General features: G+C 50.2%; 2 protein-coding genes across 2 annotated transcripts in view; both read left to right on the top strand.

Moving 5' to 3' along the window:
- The first annotated feature begins 295 nt into the window (after positions 1-295).
- Positions 296-6,074, top strand: LOC114363801 (ankyrin repeat domain-containing protein 50-like). Its single transcript, XM_028319623.1, has 4 exons — positions 296-503; positions 3,640-3,820; positions 4,982-5,051; positions 5,673-6,074. The coding sequence occupies exons 1-4, from the start codon at positions 400-402 to the stop codon at positions 5,861-5,863; spliced, it is 546 nt and encodes a 181-aa protein (XP_028175424.1). The 5' UTR covers positions 296-399; the 3' UTR covers positions 5,864-6,074.
- The window catches only part of LOC114363800 (uncharacterized), a 23,880-nt gene continuing 15,647 nt past the window's right edge, over positions 5,982-14,214 (top strand). The window contains exons 1-4 of the mRNA XM_028319621.1: positions 5,982-6,107; positions 7,682-7,765; positions 10,939-11,070; positions 12,133-12,254. Coding sequence (XP_028175422.1) covers positions 7,747-7,765; positions 10,939-11,070; positions 12,133-12,254 — 273 coding nt within the window. The 5' untranslated portion in view covers positions 5,982-6,107; positions 7,682-7,746. The remainder of the gene's footprint in view (positions 6,108-7,681; positions 7,766-10,938; positions 11,071-12,132; positions 12,255-14,214) is intronic.

The raw sequence follows: 14,214 nt of genomic DNA, 5'->3' as shown, positions 1-14,214 counted from the left end.
CGCTGATGCTAGCAGCACAGGAGGGACACACTCGGCTTGTTGAGGCTCTAATAGACGAGTGGGGGGCGCCCGTCGACCAACACGCGCACGACGGGAAGACTGCCTTGAGGTGAGTGGCGCGTGACAGCGAGCGAAGGCTAGGGCGAGCGAGGCTCTAGGGGCGAGCGAGGCTCTAGGGGCGAGCGAGGCTCTAGGGGCGAGCGAGGCTCTAGGGGCGAGCGAGGCTCTAGGGGCGAGCGAGGCTCTAGGGGCGGGCGAGGCTCTAGGGGCGAGCGAGGCTCTAGGGGCGAGCGAGGCTCTAGGGGCTCGCTGTCGGCTCTCAGGAACTAGATTCTAGAAGCCACTTAAGCTAGGGGCTCGCTCGGTAGACGAAGCCGACAACGACGCAAGGGGGCGCTGATGCTAGCAGCACAGGAGGGACACACTCGGCTTGTTGAGGCTCTAATAGACGAGTGGGGGGCGCCCGTCGACCAACACGCGCACGACGGGAAGACTGCCTTGAGGTGAGTGGCGCGTGACAGCGAGCGAAGGCTAGGGCGAGCGAGGCTCTAGGGGCGAGCGAGGCTCTAGGGGCGAGCGAGGCTCTAGGGGCGAGCGAGGCTCTAGGGGCGAGCGAGGCTCTAGGGGCGAGCGAGGCTCTAGGGGCGAGCGAGGCTCTAGGGGCGAGCGAGGCTCTAGGGGCGAGCGAGGCTCTAGGGGCGAGCGAGGCTCTAGGGGCGAGCGAGGCTCTAGGGGCGAGCGAGGCTCTAGGGGCGAGCGAGGCTCTAGGGGCGAGCGAGGCTCTAGGGGCGAGCGAGGCTCTAGGGGCGAGCGAGGCTCTAGGGGCGAGCGAGGCTCTAGGGGCGAGCGAGGCTCTAGGGGCGAGCGAGGCTCTAGGGGCGAGCGAGGCTCTAGGGGCGAGCGAGGCTCTAGGGGCGAGCGAGGCTCTAGGGGCGAGCGAGGCTCTAGGGGCGAGCGAGGCTCTAGGGGCGAGCGAGGCTCTAGGGGCGAGCGAGGCTCTAGGGGCGAGCGAGGCTCTAGGGGCGAGCGAGGCTCTAGGGGCGAGCGAGGCTCTAGGGGCGAGCGAGGCTCTAGGGGCGAGCGAGGCTCTAGGGGCGAGCGAGGCTCTAGGGGCGAGCGAGGCTCTAGGGGCGAGCGAGGCTCTAGGGGCGAGCGAGGCTCTAGGGGCGAGCGAGGCTCTAGGGGCGAGCGAGGCTCTAGGGGCGAGCGAGGCTCTAGGGGCGAGCGAGGCTCTAGGGGCGAGCGAGGCTCTAGGGGCGAGCGAGGCTCTAGGGGCGAGCGAGGCTCTAGGGGCGAGCGAGGCTCTAGGGGCGAGCGAGGCTCTAGGGGCGAGCGAGGCTCTAGGGGCGAGCGAGGCTCTAGGGGCGAGCGAGGCTCTAGGGGCGAGCGAGGCTCTAGGGGCGAGCGAGGCTCTAGGGGCGAGCGAGGCTCTAGGGGCGAGCGAGGCTCTAGGGGCGAGCGAGGCTCTAGGGGCGAGCGAGGCTCTAGGGGCGAGCGAGGCTCTAGGGGCGAGCGAGGCTCTAGGGGCGAGCGAGGCTCTAGGGGCGAGCGAGGCTCTAGGGGCGAGCGAGGCTCTAGGGGCGAGCGAGGCTCTAGGGGCGAGCGAGGCTCTAGGGGCGAGCGAGGCTCTAGGGGCGAGCGAGGCTCTAGGGGCGAGCGAGGCTCTAGGGGCGAGCGAGGCTCTAGGGGCGAGCGAGGCTCTAGGGGCGAGCGAGGCTCTAGGGGCGAGCGAGGCTCTAGGGGCGAGCGAGGCTCTAGGGGCGAGCGAGGCTCTAGGGGCGAGCGAGGCTCTAGGGGCGAGCGAGGCTCTAGGGGCGAGCGAGGCTCTAGGGGCGAGCGAGGCTCTAGGGGCGAGCGAGGCTCTAGGGGCGAGCGAGGCTCTAGGGGCGAGCGAGGCTCTAGGGGCGAGCGAGGCTCTAGGGGCGAGCGAGGCTCTAGGGGCGAGCGAGGCTCTAGGGGCGAGCGAGGCTCTAGGGGCGAGCGAGGCTCTAGGGGCGAGCGAGGCTCTAGGGGCGAGCGAGGCTCTAGGGGCGAGCGAGGCTCTAGGGGCGAGCGAGGCTCTAGGGGCGAGCGAGGCTCTAGGGGCGAGCGAGGCTCTAGGGGCGAGCGAGGCTCTAGGGGCGAGCGAGGCTCTAGGGGCGAGCGAGGCTCTAGGGGCGAGCGAGGCTCTAGGGGCGAGCGAGGCTCTAGGGGCGAGCGAGGCTCTAGGGGCGAGCGAGGCTCTAGGGGCGAGCGAGGCTCTAGGGGCGAGCGAGGCTCTAGGGGCGAGCGAGGCTCTAGGGGCGAGCGAGGCTCTAGGGGCGAGCGAGGCTCTAGGGGCGAGCGAGGCTCTAGGGGCGAGCGAGGCTCTAGGGGCGAGCGAGGCTCTAGGGGCGAGCGAGGCTCTAGGGGCGAGCGAGGCTCTAGGGGCGAGCGAGGCTCTAGGGGCGAGCGAGGCTCTAGGGGCGAGCGAGGCTCTAGGGGCGAGCGAGGCTCTAGGGGCGAGCGAGGCTCTAGGGGCGAGCGAGGCTCTAGGGGCGAGCGAGGCTCTAGGGGCGAGCGAGGCTCTAGGGGCGAGCGAGGCTCTAGGGGCGAGCGAGGCTCTAGGGGCGAGCGAGGCTCTAGGGGCGAGCGAGGCTCTAGGGGCGAGCGAGGCTCTAGGGGCGAGCGAGGCTCTAGGGGCGAGCGAGGCTCTAGGGGCGAGCGAGGCTCTAGGGGCGAGCGAGGCTCTAGGGGCGAGCGAGGCTCTAGGGGCGAGCGAGGCTCTAGGGGCGAGCGAGGCTCTAGGGGCGAGCGAGGCTCTAGGGGCGAGCGAGGCTCTAGGGGCGAGCGAGGCTCTAGGGGCGAGCGAGGCTCTAGGGGCGAGCGAGGCTCTAGGGGCGAGCGAGGCTCTAGGGGCGAGCGAGGCTCTAGGGGCGAGCGAGGCTCTAGGGGCGAGCGAGGCTCTAGGGGCGGGCGAGGCTCTAGGGGCGGGCGAGGCTCTAGGGGCGAGCGAGGCTCTAGGGGCGACCGAGGCTCTAGGGGCGACCGAGGCTCTAGGGGCGAGCGAGGCTCTAGGGGCGAGCGAGGCTCTAGGGTCGAGCGAGTGAATGACGGAGGAAACGGGAATACCTACGAACGTTTGTCAAGTCCTCACAAAATATGAATGGGGCATATAGGAATGCACTAATACTATGAGTTTTCTTATCCCTCTCGCTGTAAAGAGCGCGGGAGTGTGGTTTCTTCTTGTATTTTTTAACGGTTCAGAGGTGGAATTGTGTAAAGCAATCGTAATAATTTGACAGTTCATAACGTACGATAAAGTCAGTCAAACAAAGCGTTTGACAGAATGATCGTGCGTTATAAATTGTCAAATGATAACGATTGCTTTACACAATTCCACCTCAGATTGACTTCATTGTTCAGTTTTCCTATAGCACAGATGACCATATTTTTTGTTACCATCGCGGTGATACGACACACACTTTATTCTGGTCTTAAAAACTCAATTAATTTTTAATTAACTGTAAATTAAAAAATTTTGGTTTATTTGTAAATTTAAAAAAGCGACGTCAGTCTCGTTTCGACAGTTTTTTAAAATTCGTCAATTGAAGGGTGGTGTCAAATACCCCATTGAAATATGTTTCAATTAAAAATGACCTTATCTCCTCTCTCTTACAGGCTAGCAGCGCTCGAAGGGCATTTCGACACGGTCCGCTCTCTCCACGCCCGCGGTGCCGACGTCGATTCTCTTGACGCAGACCGACGAAGCACTCTCTACGTGCTAGCGTTAGACAATCGACTGGCGATGGCGCGGTGCCTTCTTGATTGTAGAGCGAGCGTCGCTGCTGCGGATCAAGAGGTCAGTGTAAAATTAGGGGCTAGTGTAACACAACACAGTAGGGAGACTGGAGCCTTCAGTGGAGTCTCTAGATCGACGAAGCACCCTCTATGTGCTAAAGCCTGGACCGTGAGCACGTAGAATCCCGTCCAATGACCCCAAGCTACCCATCCTTATCGCTCGCGCGTAATTATATTGCTGTCGCGACTGTGCGACTGGCACCCGCAGTGAGTGTGCGAGCGCGATAGAAACATAATTACGCGCGAGCGATAAGGATGGGTAGCTAGGGGTCATTGGACAAAATTCTACGTGCTCACGGACCAGACTATAGTCTCTAGACCGACGCAGAACGATTTATGTGTTAGCGTTAGACAATCGACTGGCGATGGCGCGGTGCCTGCTTGATTGTAGAGCGAGCGTCGCCGCTGCTGATCAAGAGGTGAGTGTAACATTAGGGGCGAGTGTAACACAACAGGGGTGACTGTAACACAGAAAGGGCTTGTGTAACACAGCAGGGGCTAATGTTACACAGTAGGGGCTAGTGTAATACAGCAGAGAGATCGGAGCCGACGTCGATTCTCTCGACGCAGACTGACGAAGCACTCTCTATATGCTAGCGCTAGACAATCGACTGGCGATGGCGCGCTGCCTGCTTGACTGTCGAGCGAGCGTTGCTGCTGCGGATCAAGAGGCAAGTGTAACATTAGGGGAGAGTGTAACACAACAGGGGTGACTGTAACACAACAGGGGTGACTGTAACACAGACAGGGCTTGTGTAACACAGCAGGGGCGAGAGTGTAACACAGCAGGGGCAAGTATAACACAGTAATGAAACCCGAGCCGACGTTGATTCTCTCTAGACGCAGACCGACGAAGCACCCTCTATGTACTAGCACTGGACAACCGACTGGCGATGGCGCGCTGCCTTCTTGACTGTAGAGAGAGCGTCGCTGCTGCGGATCAAGAGGTGAGTGTGACACAACAGGGGCGAGTGTAACACAGTAAGGGTGACTGGAACACAGCAGGGAGAGTGTAACACAGCAGGGAGACCAGAGGTCCAGAGCTGACGTTGACTCTCTCGACACGGACCGACGCAGCACCGATTGCTCTGTAACAAAATATTCAAATTAGTTTTTTAGAAATCAAAATGGCAGAACATAACGCTGGTATTTTGTGTTGCAGGGTCGGACACCATTGCACGTGTCAGCGTGGCAAGGGCACACAGATATGGTGAATCTACTCATCAAAGTTGGTGAGTACCTGTTTAAAATTGAAAAATGTATGTGTTTCGCCTCAACTTTCGCTGCGCGACGATTGAAGGATTCGAGAACCAGGCGTCTATTTAATTTTTTATTGTTTGAGAGGTTACAGAGGTTACAGGTAGATAAACACTGTAGCAACAGGCCCCCTGTTGATATTGTGCTGCGACTGTTAAATTATTGCGGGCGCCCGTCGCACAGTTGCGACAGCAATATAATTACGCGCGAACGATAAGGATGGGTAGCTTGGGGTCATTGGACAAAATTCTACGTGCTCACGGACCGGACTTTAGAAATATTACTTGATAGGATCGCAACTCAGCGATTTGTTGTCGTTGAAGTTTTGTTACGTGAATAAGCCTACTGGTGTTAAAATGCAGTCTTCTTTTTATTCGTTACGCTCTTGGCAGAGCGGTCGTGGTCACGTTGAGGCGTTGTTCACATCGGTTGTAGAGGCGGATACAACTCTCCGCACGATCTCCCTCCATCAAATGCGGTCTAGGATGGTACATATCTGCCTTGTACTATTCACTCGCCTTGAAAAGGCCCGGATTATAGTGTTCAGGAAAGTTTTATTGACACGCTGACAGTTTTTGTATTTCTTTTTCCTCTAGGTGGCGCTCAAGTAGACGGCCGAGACAGGTGCCGTCGGACGGCGCTCCACGCCGCCGCCTGGCGAGGCCGGGCCTCCGTGCTGCGAGCGTTGCTACAGCACGGCGCCGACCCCGCCGCCGTTTGCACGCAGGGAGCCACGCCGCTAGGTAGGCAGGGAGCCATGTCACTAGGGAGGGAGCCACGTTACTAGGGAGGGAGCCACTACCAGGGTGTCATGTTACTAGGGAGGGGCTCACGTTACTAGGGAGGGAGCCGTGTCACTACGGAGGCAGCCACGTTACTAGGGAGGGAGCCACGTCACTGGGGAGGGAACCACGTCACTAGGGAGGGACCGCAGAGACCGCTGCCGTCGGACCGGGCCTCTGTGCTGCGAGCGTTGCTACAGCACGGCGCCGACCCCGCCGCCGTTTGCACGCAGGGAGCCACGCCGCTAGGTAGGCATCGAGGCCACGTCACTAGGGAGGGAGCTACGTTACTAAGTAGAGAATTACGTCACTAGCCAGAGAGAAATGCCGCTGAAATGGAGCTACGTAGCAGGCAGAGGTTACGTCAGTAGGGAGTCACGTCTCTAGGTAGAAAGGAAGCCATTGGGCAAAGAGGTCACGTTACTAGGCGGGGAGACACGTTATTAGAGAATAAGCTACATTACTTGGAAGGGAACCGCGCCACAACCTAGGTGTCACGTTATTAGGGAGGGAGCCACGTCACTAGGGAAGGAGCCACGTCACTTAACCAGAATGTCACATTATTAGGGAAGGATCCACGTTACTAGGGAGGGAGCCACGGCACTTAAACCGGGTGTTACGGTACTAGGGAGGGAGAGATACCAAATCGAAAAGGGAGGTATAGCCTGACCAGGAACATAAAAACCCTCGCCATGTTGCGGAAAACTAATGGTACTAATTTCTTTTAATGGCAACAGTAACTGAAAACTTCATTGACATGTCACCTTGCATGTCAGTCTATTGCTGTCAAAGTGTAAACAAACTTTATTTTAAATGTACGCAACTGATTTTGTGAATTAAATTGCTAAAATCTTTTTATAGTCGTGAAAGAAAAGTGGTTCACAATGTGTTAAAGTATTTGACGAAGAGAAATACTAAGGGTTCGGACAATATTTTCATTGAATAATGTTTCCGACAAAGGTTGTCAAATTGACTGACATGTCGATATCGCAGTAAATGTCACGGCACTGAATTCGTTCGTAAAAATGTTTAGTTTTTTTTATTTATAAGCAAAATACCAATGGATTTGCAATACTTACATGTGGTAAACGACTTCATTGTTCCTGTAGTTCATCGTTTCACTTATGTTATTGCACGTTACGACGCATTATCCAACAATATCGGAGAACATTTCCTCAGTACGACTGAATCGTGACTAACCTGGCGTCGCGGGCGATGTTCGTTTCTGGGCATATCGCGGAGACACGCGCCACGCCCCCGTTTCACATCTATTCCCTTCTATGATCTGAGGTTTCAACTAACTATTTTAAAAAATTTTGTCACTTTCTAAGTGTTGAATTTTATGGAATTGGGAAAGAAGTACCGATTCTGAAGCGTTCATGAGCAGACATTGCAGTTGAATATTCAAGTTCTGAATTTGATTATTGATGAATAATAAAATAAATCCTACTAGCTCGATTGATGGTTTCATTTAATTTATTTAAACCAGGTTACCTATAATAATATGTTTTCGTTAATTCATGAAAATATTAAATTAACCCGTAATCCTGAATCCTGATACATAAAGTTAGCCTATTAATTTAACACAGGTACGACTGTACTCAGTGTTGCACTATCAAATGCAATTGACGCGCCACTATGCCAGGGTTTTTATGTTCCTGGTCAGGCTATACATGTAACTCATGACGAGGGAGCTTGCGTTTGCTTAAATTTTCCCTTTTCGATTTGGTATCTCTGTTACGTGTCGTTTACAATAAAGTTTTTATTCTATTCTTTCATTGAAAACTCAAGCATTTTTTGCAATTTATAAATTTTTTTCACAGGTATAGCAGCGCAAGAAGGGCACGAGGAGTGTGTGTTATGGTTGCTACAACACGGCGCTGACCCTATGCAAGCTGACCATTGCGGTAACTTGGATAATATTTATATTAATCTCAACCTAGTGTAGTTCATAGAAAATCCTTATGAAAAAAGGATACTATAAAGTAAACCGTTTAGGCGCAAATTGTCAAATTCGCAAATTGTCAAGCGGTTGCAATGTCAACACATTTTGAAAACTTGTCATTTTGCGCATTTGACATTTTACGAATTTGGCAATTTGACTAAGTGAGAATCTGGGACATTGCGGTCCCAGATTCTCACTTAGTCAAATTGCCAAATTCGTAAAATGTCAAATGCGCAAAATGACAAGTTTTCAAAATGTGTTGACATTGCAACCGCTTGACAATTTGCGAATTTGACAATTTGCGCCTAAACGGTTTACTTTATAGTATCCTTTTTTCATAAGGATTTTCTATGAACTACACTAGGTTGAGATTAATATAAATATTATCCAAGTTACCGCAATGGTCAGCTTGCATAGGGTCAGCGCCGTGTTGTAGCAACCATAACACACACTCCTCGTGCCCTTCTTGCGCTGCTATACCTGTGAAAAAAATTTATAAATTGCAAAAAATGCTTGAGTTTTCAATGAAAGAATAGAATAAAAACTTTATTGTAAACGACACGTAACAGAGATACCAAATCGAAAAGGGAAAATTTAAGCAAACGCAAGCTCCCTCGTCATGAGTTACATGTATAGCCTGACCAGGAACATAAAAACCCTGGCATAGTGGCGCGTCAATTGCATTTGATAGTGCAACACTGAGTACAGTCGTACCTGTGTTAAATTAATAGGCTAACTTTATGTATCAGGATTCAGGATTACGGGTTAATTTAATATTTTCATGAATTAACGAAAACATATTATTATAGGTAACCTGGTTTAAATAAATTAAATGAAACCATCAATCGAGCTAGTAGGATTTATTTTATTATTCATCAATAATCAAATTCAGAACTTGAATATTCAACTGCAATGTCTGCTCATGAACGCTTCATGAAGCGTTCATGAGCAGACATTGCAGTTGAATATTCAAGTTCTGAATTTGATTATTGATGAATAATAAAATAAATCCTACTAGCTCGATTGATGGTTTCATTTAATTTATTTAAACCAGGTTACCTATAATAATATGTTTTCGTTAATTCATGAAAATATTAAATTAACCCGTAATCCTGAATCCTGATACATAAAGTTAGCCTATTAATTTAACACAGGTACGACTGTACTCAGTGTTGCACTATCAAATGCAATTGACGCGCCACTATGCCAGGGTTTTTATGTTCCTGGTCAGGCTATACATGTAACTCATGACGAGGGAGCTTGCGTTTGCTTAAATTTTCCCTTTTCGATTTGGTATCTCTGTTACGTGTCGTTTACAATAAAGTTTTTATTCTATTCTTTCATTGAAAACTCAAGCATTTTTTGCAATTTATAAATTTTTTTCACAGGTATAGCAGCGCAAGAAGGGCACGAGGAGTGTGTGTTATGGTTGCTACAACACGGCGCTGACCCTATGCAAGCTGACCATTGCGGTAACTTGGATAATATTTATATTAATCTCAACCTAGTGTAGTTCATAGAAAATCCTTATGAAAAAAGGATACTATAAAGTAAACCGTTTAGGCGCAAATTGTCAAATTCGCAAATTGTCAAGCGGTTGCAATGTCAACACATTTTGAAAACTTGTCATTTTGCGCATTTGACATTTTACGAATTTGGCAATTTGACTAAGTGAGAATCTGGGACATTGCGGTCCCAGATTCTCACTTAGTCAAATTGCCAAATTCGTAAAATGTCAAATGCGCAAAATGACAAGTTTTCAAAATGTGTTGACATTGCAACCGCTTGACAATTTGCGCCTAAACGCCCATATTGTCCCGAAGTGGTGGTCGGGCAAGCTATACATATTTGGGACGTGTACGAGTGCCCTGGTAAGGGCCTATGTACTGAATAAACTATTTGATCTATAATATAAAAATTAATCGCAAAATGTGTTGGTAAGGCATAAATCAACAACGCCTGGACCAATTTTACCAATTCTTTTTTTTATGTTTGTTGAAGTCTAAAGATAGTTTTTACGGCGAGAAAAATTCGATTAATTCCCATGAAAACACAAACAAGCTAACGGGACTATTCCCACCTCTCGTTCCCACCACTGCAACTCCTGTGTAGCCAGGATCTACAGCTTGACCGCCAATAACCCAACCAGTGAAGGTCAAGTTTGTCCCGGGAAAGTTAAACTGTCATTGGACCCGCAACGAAATCAATCAGAAGAACATAGGAGGAGTTTGAAATTGTTGACTGACAGTTGAGGTCGCATATGATATAAATATTTTTGTTAACTTGTGACAAAAGATTGTCTACATGACAGGCTTAGCCTAGCGTAGAAATCTCAGTTACTTTATGAACTGAAGCGTATGTCGGTACAACCTTAGCATTAAACGGGTCTTTAAGGAAATGTATGTACAACAATGCAATGTAAGCAATGTAAAAAATGTTAAAGTTGTTAAATAAACCTTATTTTATTAAGGTTCGACTTCCCTCCATTGCAAGGTCAAATCTATGGCGGAAAGCTAGTTTGATGATATAGTTAAATGTTTCTTGCAATGATATTATATAAAAACAAAAGCAGATATGTTATAAGCGCTCGCGCTGTGAATACTCAAATACGTCCCAATTGGGACGTCTTGTGTTTAGTCTTCGTGTGGCCTGCGTCGTGCGCAATCGCGTGCGTACCACACCGTAAGTTCCTGTTCTTACCAAAATAAATAAGAAATGCCATCGTGTGTGTTTCGAAAGTGTACCAATTATGACTCTAAAGTAAACAAAATACAAGGGATCTCTTACCACATGTGATTATGCAAAATTATTTAGTATTTATATTTTCAATTATTTATGCAAACAATCAAGACGCCATGCGCCATGTTCAAGTTAAGAAAGAGAAAGCGATCTTGTTTTGACGTTAGAGCGATAAGGATGCGTGCGGTGCGGACATAGATTAGTTAGTGCAGAATCGTTAAAACTATAGCTATCTTTTTCATTTGCGTGCTATTTCGTATCTTTTGTTTCACTTATCAGTTACATTTGTCAATGTGTGCAATTTGGAATAGCTCGGCACGGATTAAAATCGTAATTTTTATGAACGTAACATATCTATAGTTCTTTAATATCATTGGTTTCTTGTGTGTCACCCAGGCCGCACGCCAGCCAAAGTAGCGTGGCGCGCCGGGCACGCCAACATCTGCCTGATGCTGGAGCGCTGGGGCGCCGCCCCCGTGACCGCGCCGCCCAAGCAAGACGCGCCCACAGCCCGCCCGCCCAGCGCAGGTAGATATAATTTAACCGCCTCTGTGGTCTAGTGGTAAGACCACCTGCTTCAGACGCAGAGGTCCCGGGTTCGATTCCCAGTGGGCGCAGATTTTTCTGTTCGGTTTGGTTGGTGGTAGGGCTTGTTCTAAGTCCGCCTGGCTAGCTACCACCATCTTACCTAAGTCTGTCGCCATAACAACAATGTTAACAGCATTGTTGTGTTCCGGCAGTTAGAGGTAAAATCAGGCCTGTTCATCTCCGCGAGTTTACATCGAAAACAAAACAAGCACGATGACACCCTACAGGATTACTATTCGAAAAGGCCTCACATACGAGCGAGCATTGACTCACGCACGCGTATTCTTGTGTATGATGGAAAGAATAAAGAAAATGATGTACTAAATACTGTGCAATATTTAACTGCCTAAATAATAATAAAAACACAGAATATACTTTTTTAAGTTGCATGAAGACACAGAGGTAAATAAGTAGTTAATATTATTCATGATAATTCATGCTAAATCATGTATTTCCTCCGCCATTTTCCGCAGTTTGGCACCTCACGTCACATCATTTTACCGAAGTCAGCCCTATAGCTTCGGCGCAGTGCCGATCACTGACGTTTGTCAACAAAATGGTGCTTGACTCTTGAGACAGGCTAAATTACACCATATTGTTAATGACATTGAGCATACATTTTTTTAAATACCTTCGCGAAGTAAAACTTCTGTACGTAGTACTTATAATTATTATTATTCTGTGGTATTAGTAAGTCTTGTTAGTATCAATGTGTTTTACAGATATTCGAATTAATGCGAGCTGTGATAAAATCTTGTCGATTATTTTGACGACAAATGTATGGGCTCATCGTGTAAAATCAATAAAATGGCGTTATATGCTAGTAACTTAGAATAAGCCCTAGGGCTTTCACCAAAAAAAAAATTTTGTTCCCACTGAAAATCAAACTCAAGACTCCTTGGCAGACCAAGTCTCACTCAAGTTGACTCAGAAGTCAGGCGTTCTTATTTATCATTTATCAGTTTCGTATGATATGCAATTAAAAATAAATATCTATCGCAGGTTCTCCGGACTACAAGCGGCGCAGCGTGCACAGTTCCAACTCGACCAAGTCGTCGTCCAACCTCACTGGAGGCTCCGGCCGCTCGCACGAGCCGAATGATGCGCCGGAAACGCAGGATAAGGTATGCTCCATATTATACAGGCTCCCTACACAGTGTACCGGCTCCCCGGACTACAAGCGGCGCAGCGTGCACAGTTCCAACTCGACCAAGTCGTCGTCCAACCTCACTGGAGGCTCCGGCCGCTCGCACGAGCCGAATGATGCGCCGGAAACGCAGGATAAGGTATGCTCCATATTATACAGGCTCCCTACACAGTGTACCGGCTCCCACACATTATAGGCTCCCACACATAATTCAGGCTTGTTGGGAAGAAAAACTCTGGAGACGGTATTGTTGGTATTTGTATTTGTATCATTATTTTCACACGCAGTAGGCCGAGTGCGGACCGATCGATGAAAAGCAGCACGCACAGATGTAGCGCTTGCTTGTAGCGATGTATCTAATAGGGATGTTTCCTGGGTCAAAAAGCAAGAGTTTTAATTAGTCCGTCAGTTAACTTATCAAAAAATACTCTAACACGTATTTTTCACTTTTTCAAACTAATGAAAGTTTAAAGAGATAAAGCGCGCCAAAGTTCATAAGAAGAGGCCCGTGACGTCAATGAGTGCATATAAGTGCCGCACTTTGTGACGTCGTGCGGAACTTCAACGCACCATAACTATTTAATTATTTGTTAGATTGACAAATAAAAATATAGGTGTCCAATATTTTTTGATATTAAACATGACGGACTAAAAAAATTTTTTTAGGAAACTAGCCTATTCTTGTATCATCACGAAACTTGGTAATTATAGATTCGTATGCGTGGATCCCGTTTTACCCCCTTAGGGGTGGAGTTTCGTAAAATCCTTTCTTAGCCGATGCCTACGTCATAACGTCTACCTGCATGCCAAATTTCAGCCCGATCCGTCCAGTGGTTTGGGCTGTGCGTTGATAGATCACTATGTCAGTCAGTCAGTCACCTTTGAGTTATACAGGGTGACTGGAACTGNATGATATTTTGACATTCATGACATTTATCTAGGTTCGACGACCTGCAACCGAACAGCAACTACACGGTCCGCCTGAGCGCCATGACGCGCACGCGGCGCCGCGGCGACGAGGAGACGCGCCACTGCAGCACGCCCCCCGCCCCGCCGCACTCGCCGCCCCGCCCGCGCTGGCGCAAGGTGAGAGTCATCTCCACGCAGCGGCCGCACCGCCCGCCTGGCGCCATGACGCGCACGCGGCGCCTGGCGCAAGGTGAGAGTCATCTCCACGCAGCAGCCGCACCGCCCGCCTGGCGCCATGACGCGCACGCGGCGCCTGGCGCAAGGTGAGAGTCATCTCGACGCAGCAGCCGCACCGCCCGCCTGGCGCCATGACGCGCACGTGGCGCCGCGGCTCCCGTCCTATCCGAAATAGATAGTCGCCGAAACAGCCGTGGCCAGTTAACAGTTGGGTCGCTCTATAAGAGAGACGACCGTGTTCCCGCCGTACCCACTCCTCCAACACCGGATGTATGGCGCTTATGGTACGACGGCCTGCTTTGCTCTGAGCCAGACGGCGCTTCCATGTCTCTATGGCGACATCTTCATGTATCGTCCTTTGTGCCTCGACCTCTCTGGGTGCTGGTCGCTGATCCTGAGCTCTTTGGTCTCCTCGCCAAGGGTCGATATCCCAGGGTAAAATTCCGGCCAAGGCCAGGGCTGCGTCAGTCGAAATGGTGCTGTAACCTCGCACCACTCTTGTTGCCATGAGCCGTTGGACAGCCAGGAGCCTTTTGGCGTTATCTCCAAGAAGGGCGTCAAACCACACAGGGGCCCCGTAAAGGGCCATGGAGCGGACGACGCCCATATATAGCTTCCGGCACAATCTATCTGGCCCTCCCGTGTTGGGGAGCAAGCGACTAAGCGCTCCTGCGGTGGTCACCAACTTTGGCACAAGGTTCCACAAAGGTAGAGTAGAGCAGAGCGGAGAAGTGTTCTGAATAACCAATTATTTACACATCTCTTCTCCGCTCCGCTTTAGTGGAAACCAG

This window comes from Ostrinia furnacalis, unplaced genomic scaffold, assembly GCF_004193835.3.
Source record: "Ostrinia furnacalis isolate ACB-3 unplaced genomic scaffold, ASM419383v2 OfSCF7301, whole genome shotgun sequence".
Classification (NCBI taxonomy): domain Eukaryota; kingdom Metazoa; phylum Arthropoda; class Insecta; order Lepidoptera; family Crambidae; genus Ostrinia; species Ostrinia furnacalis.
Note: the sequence above shows the minus strand (reverse complement) of the source record. Positions and strands in the feature narration are given on the sequence as shown.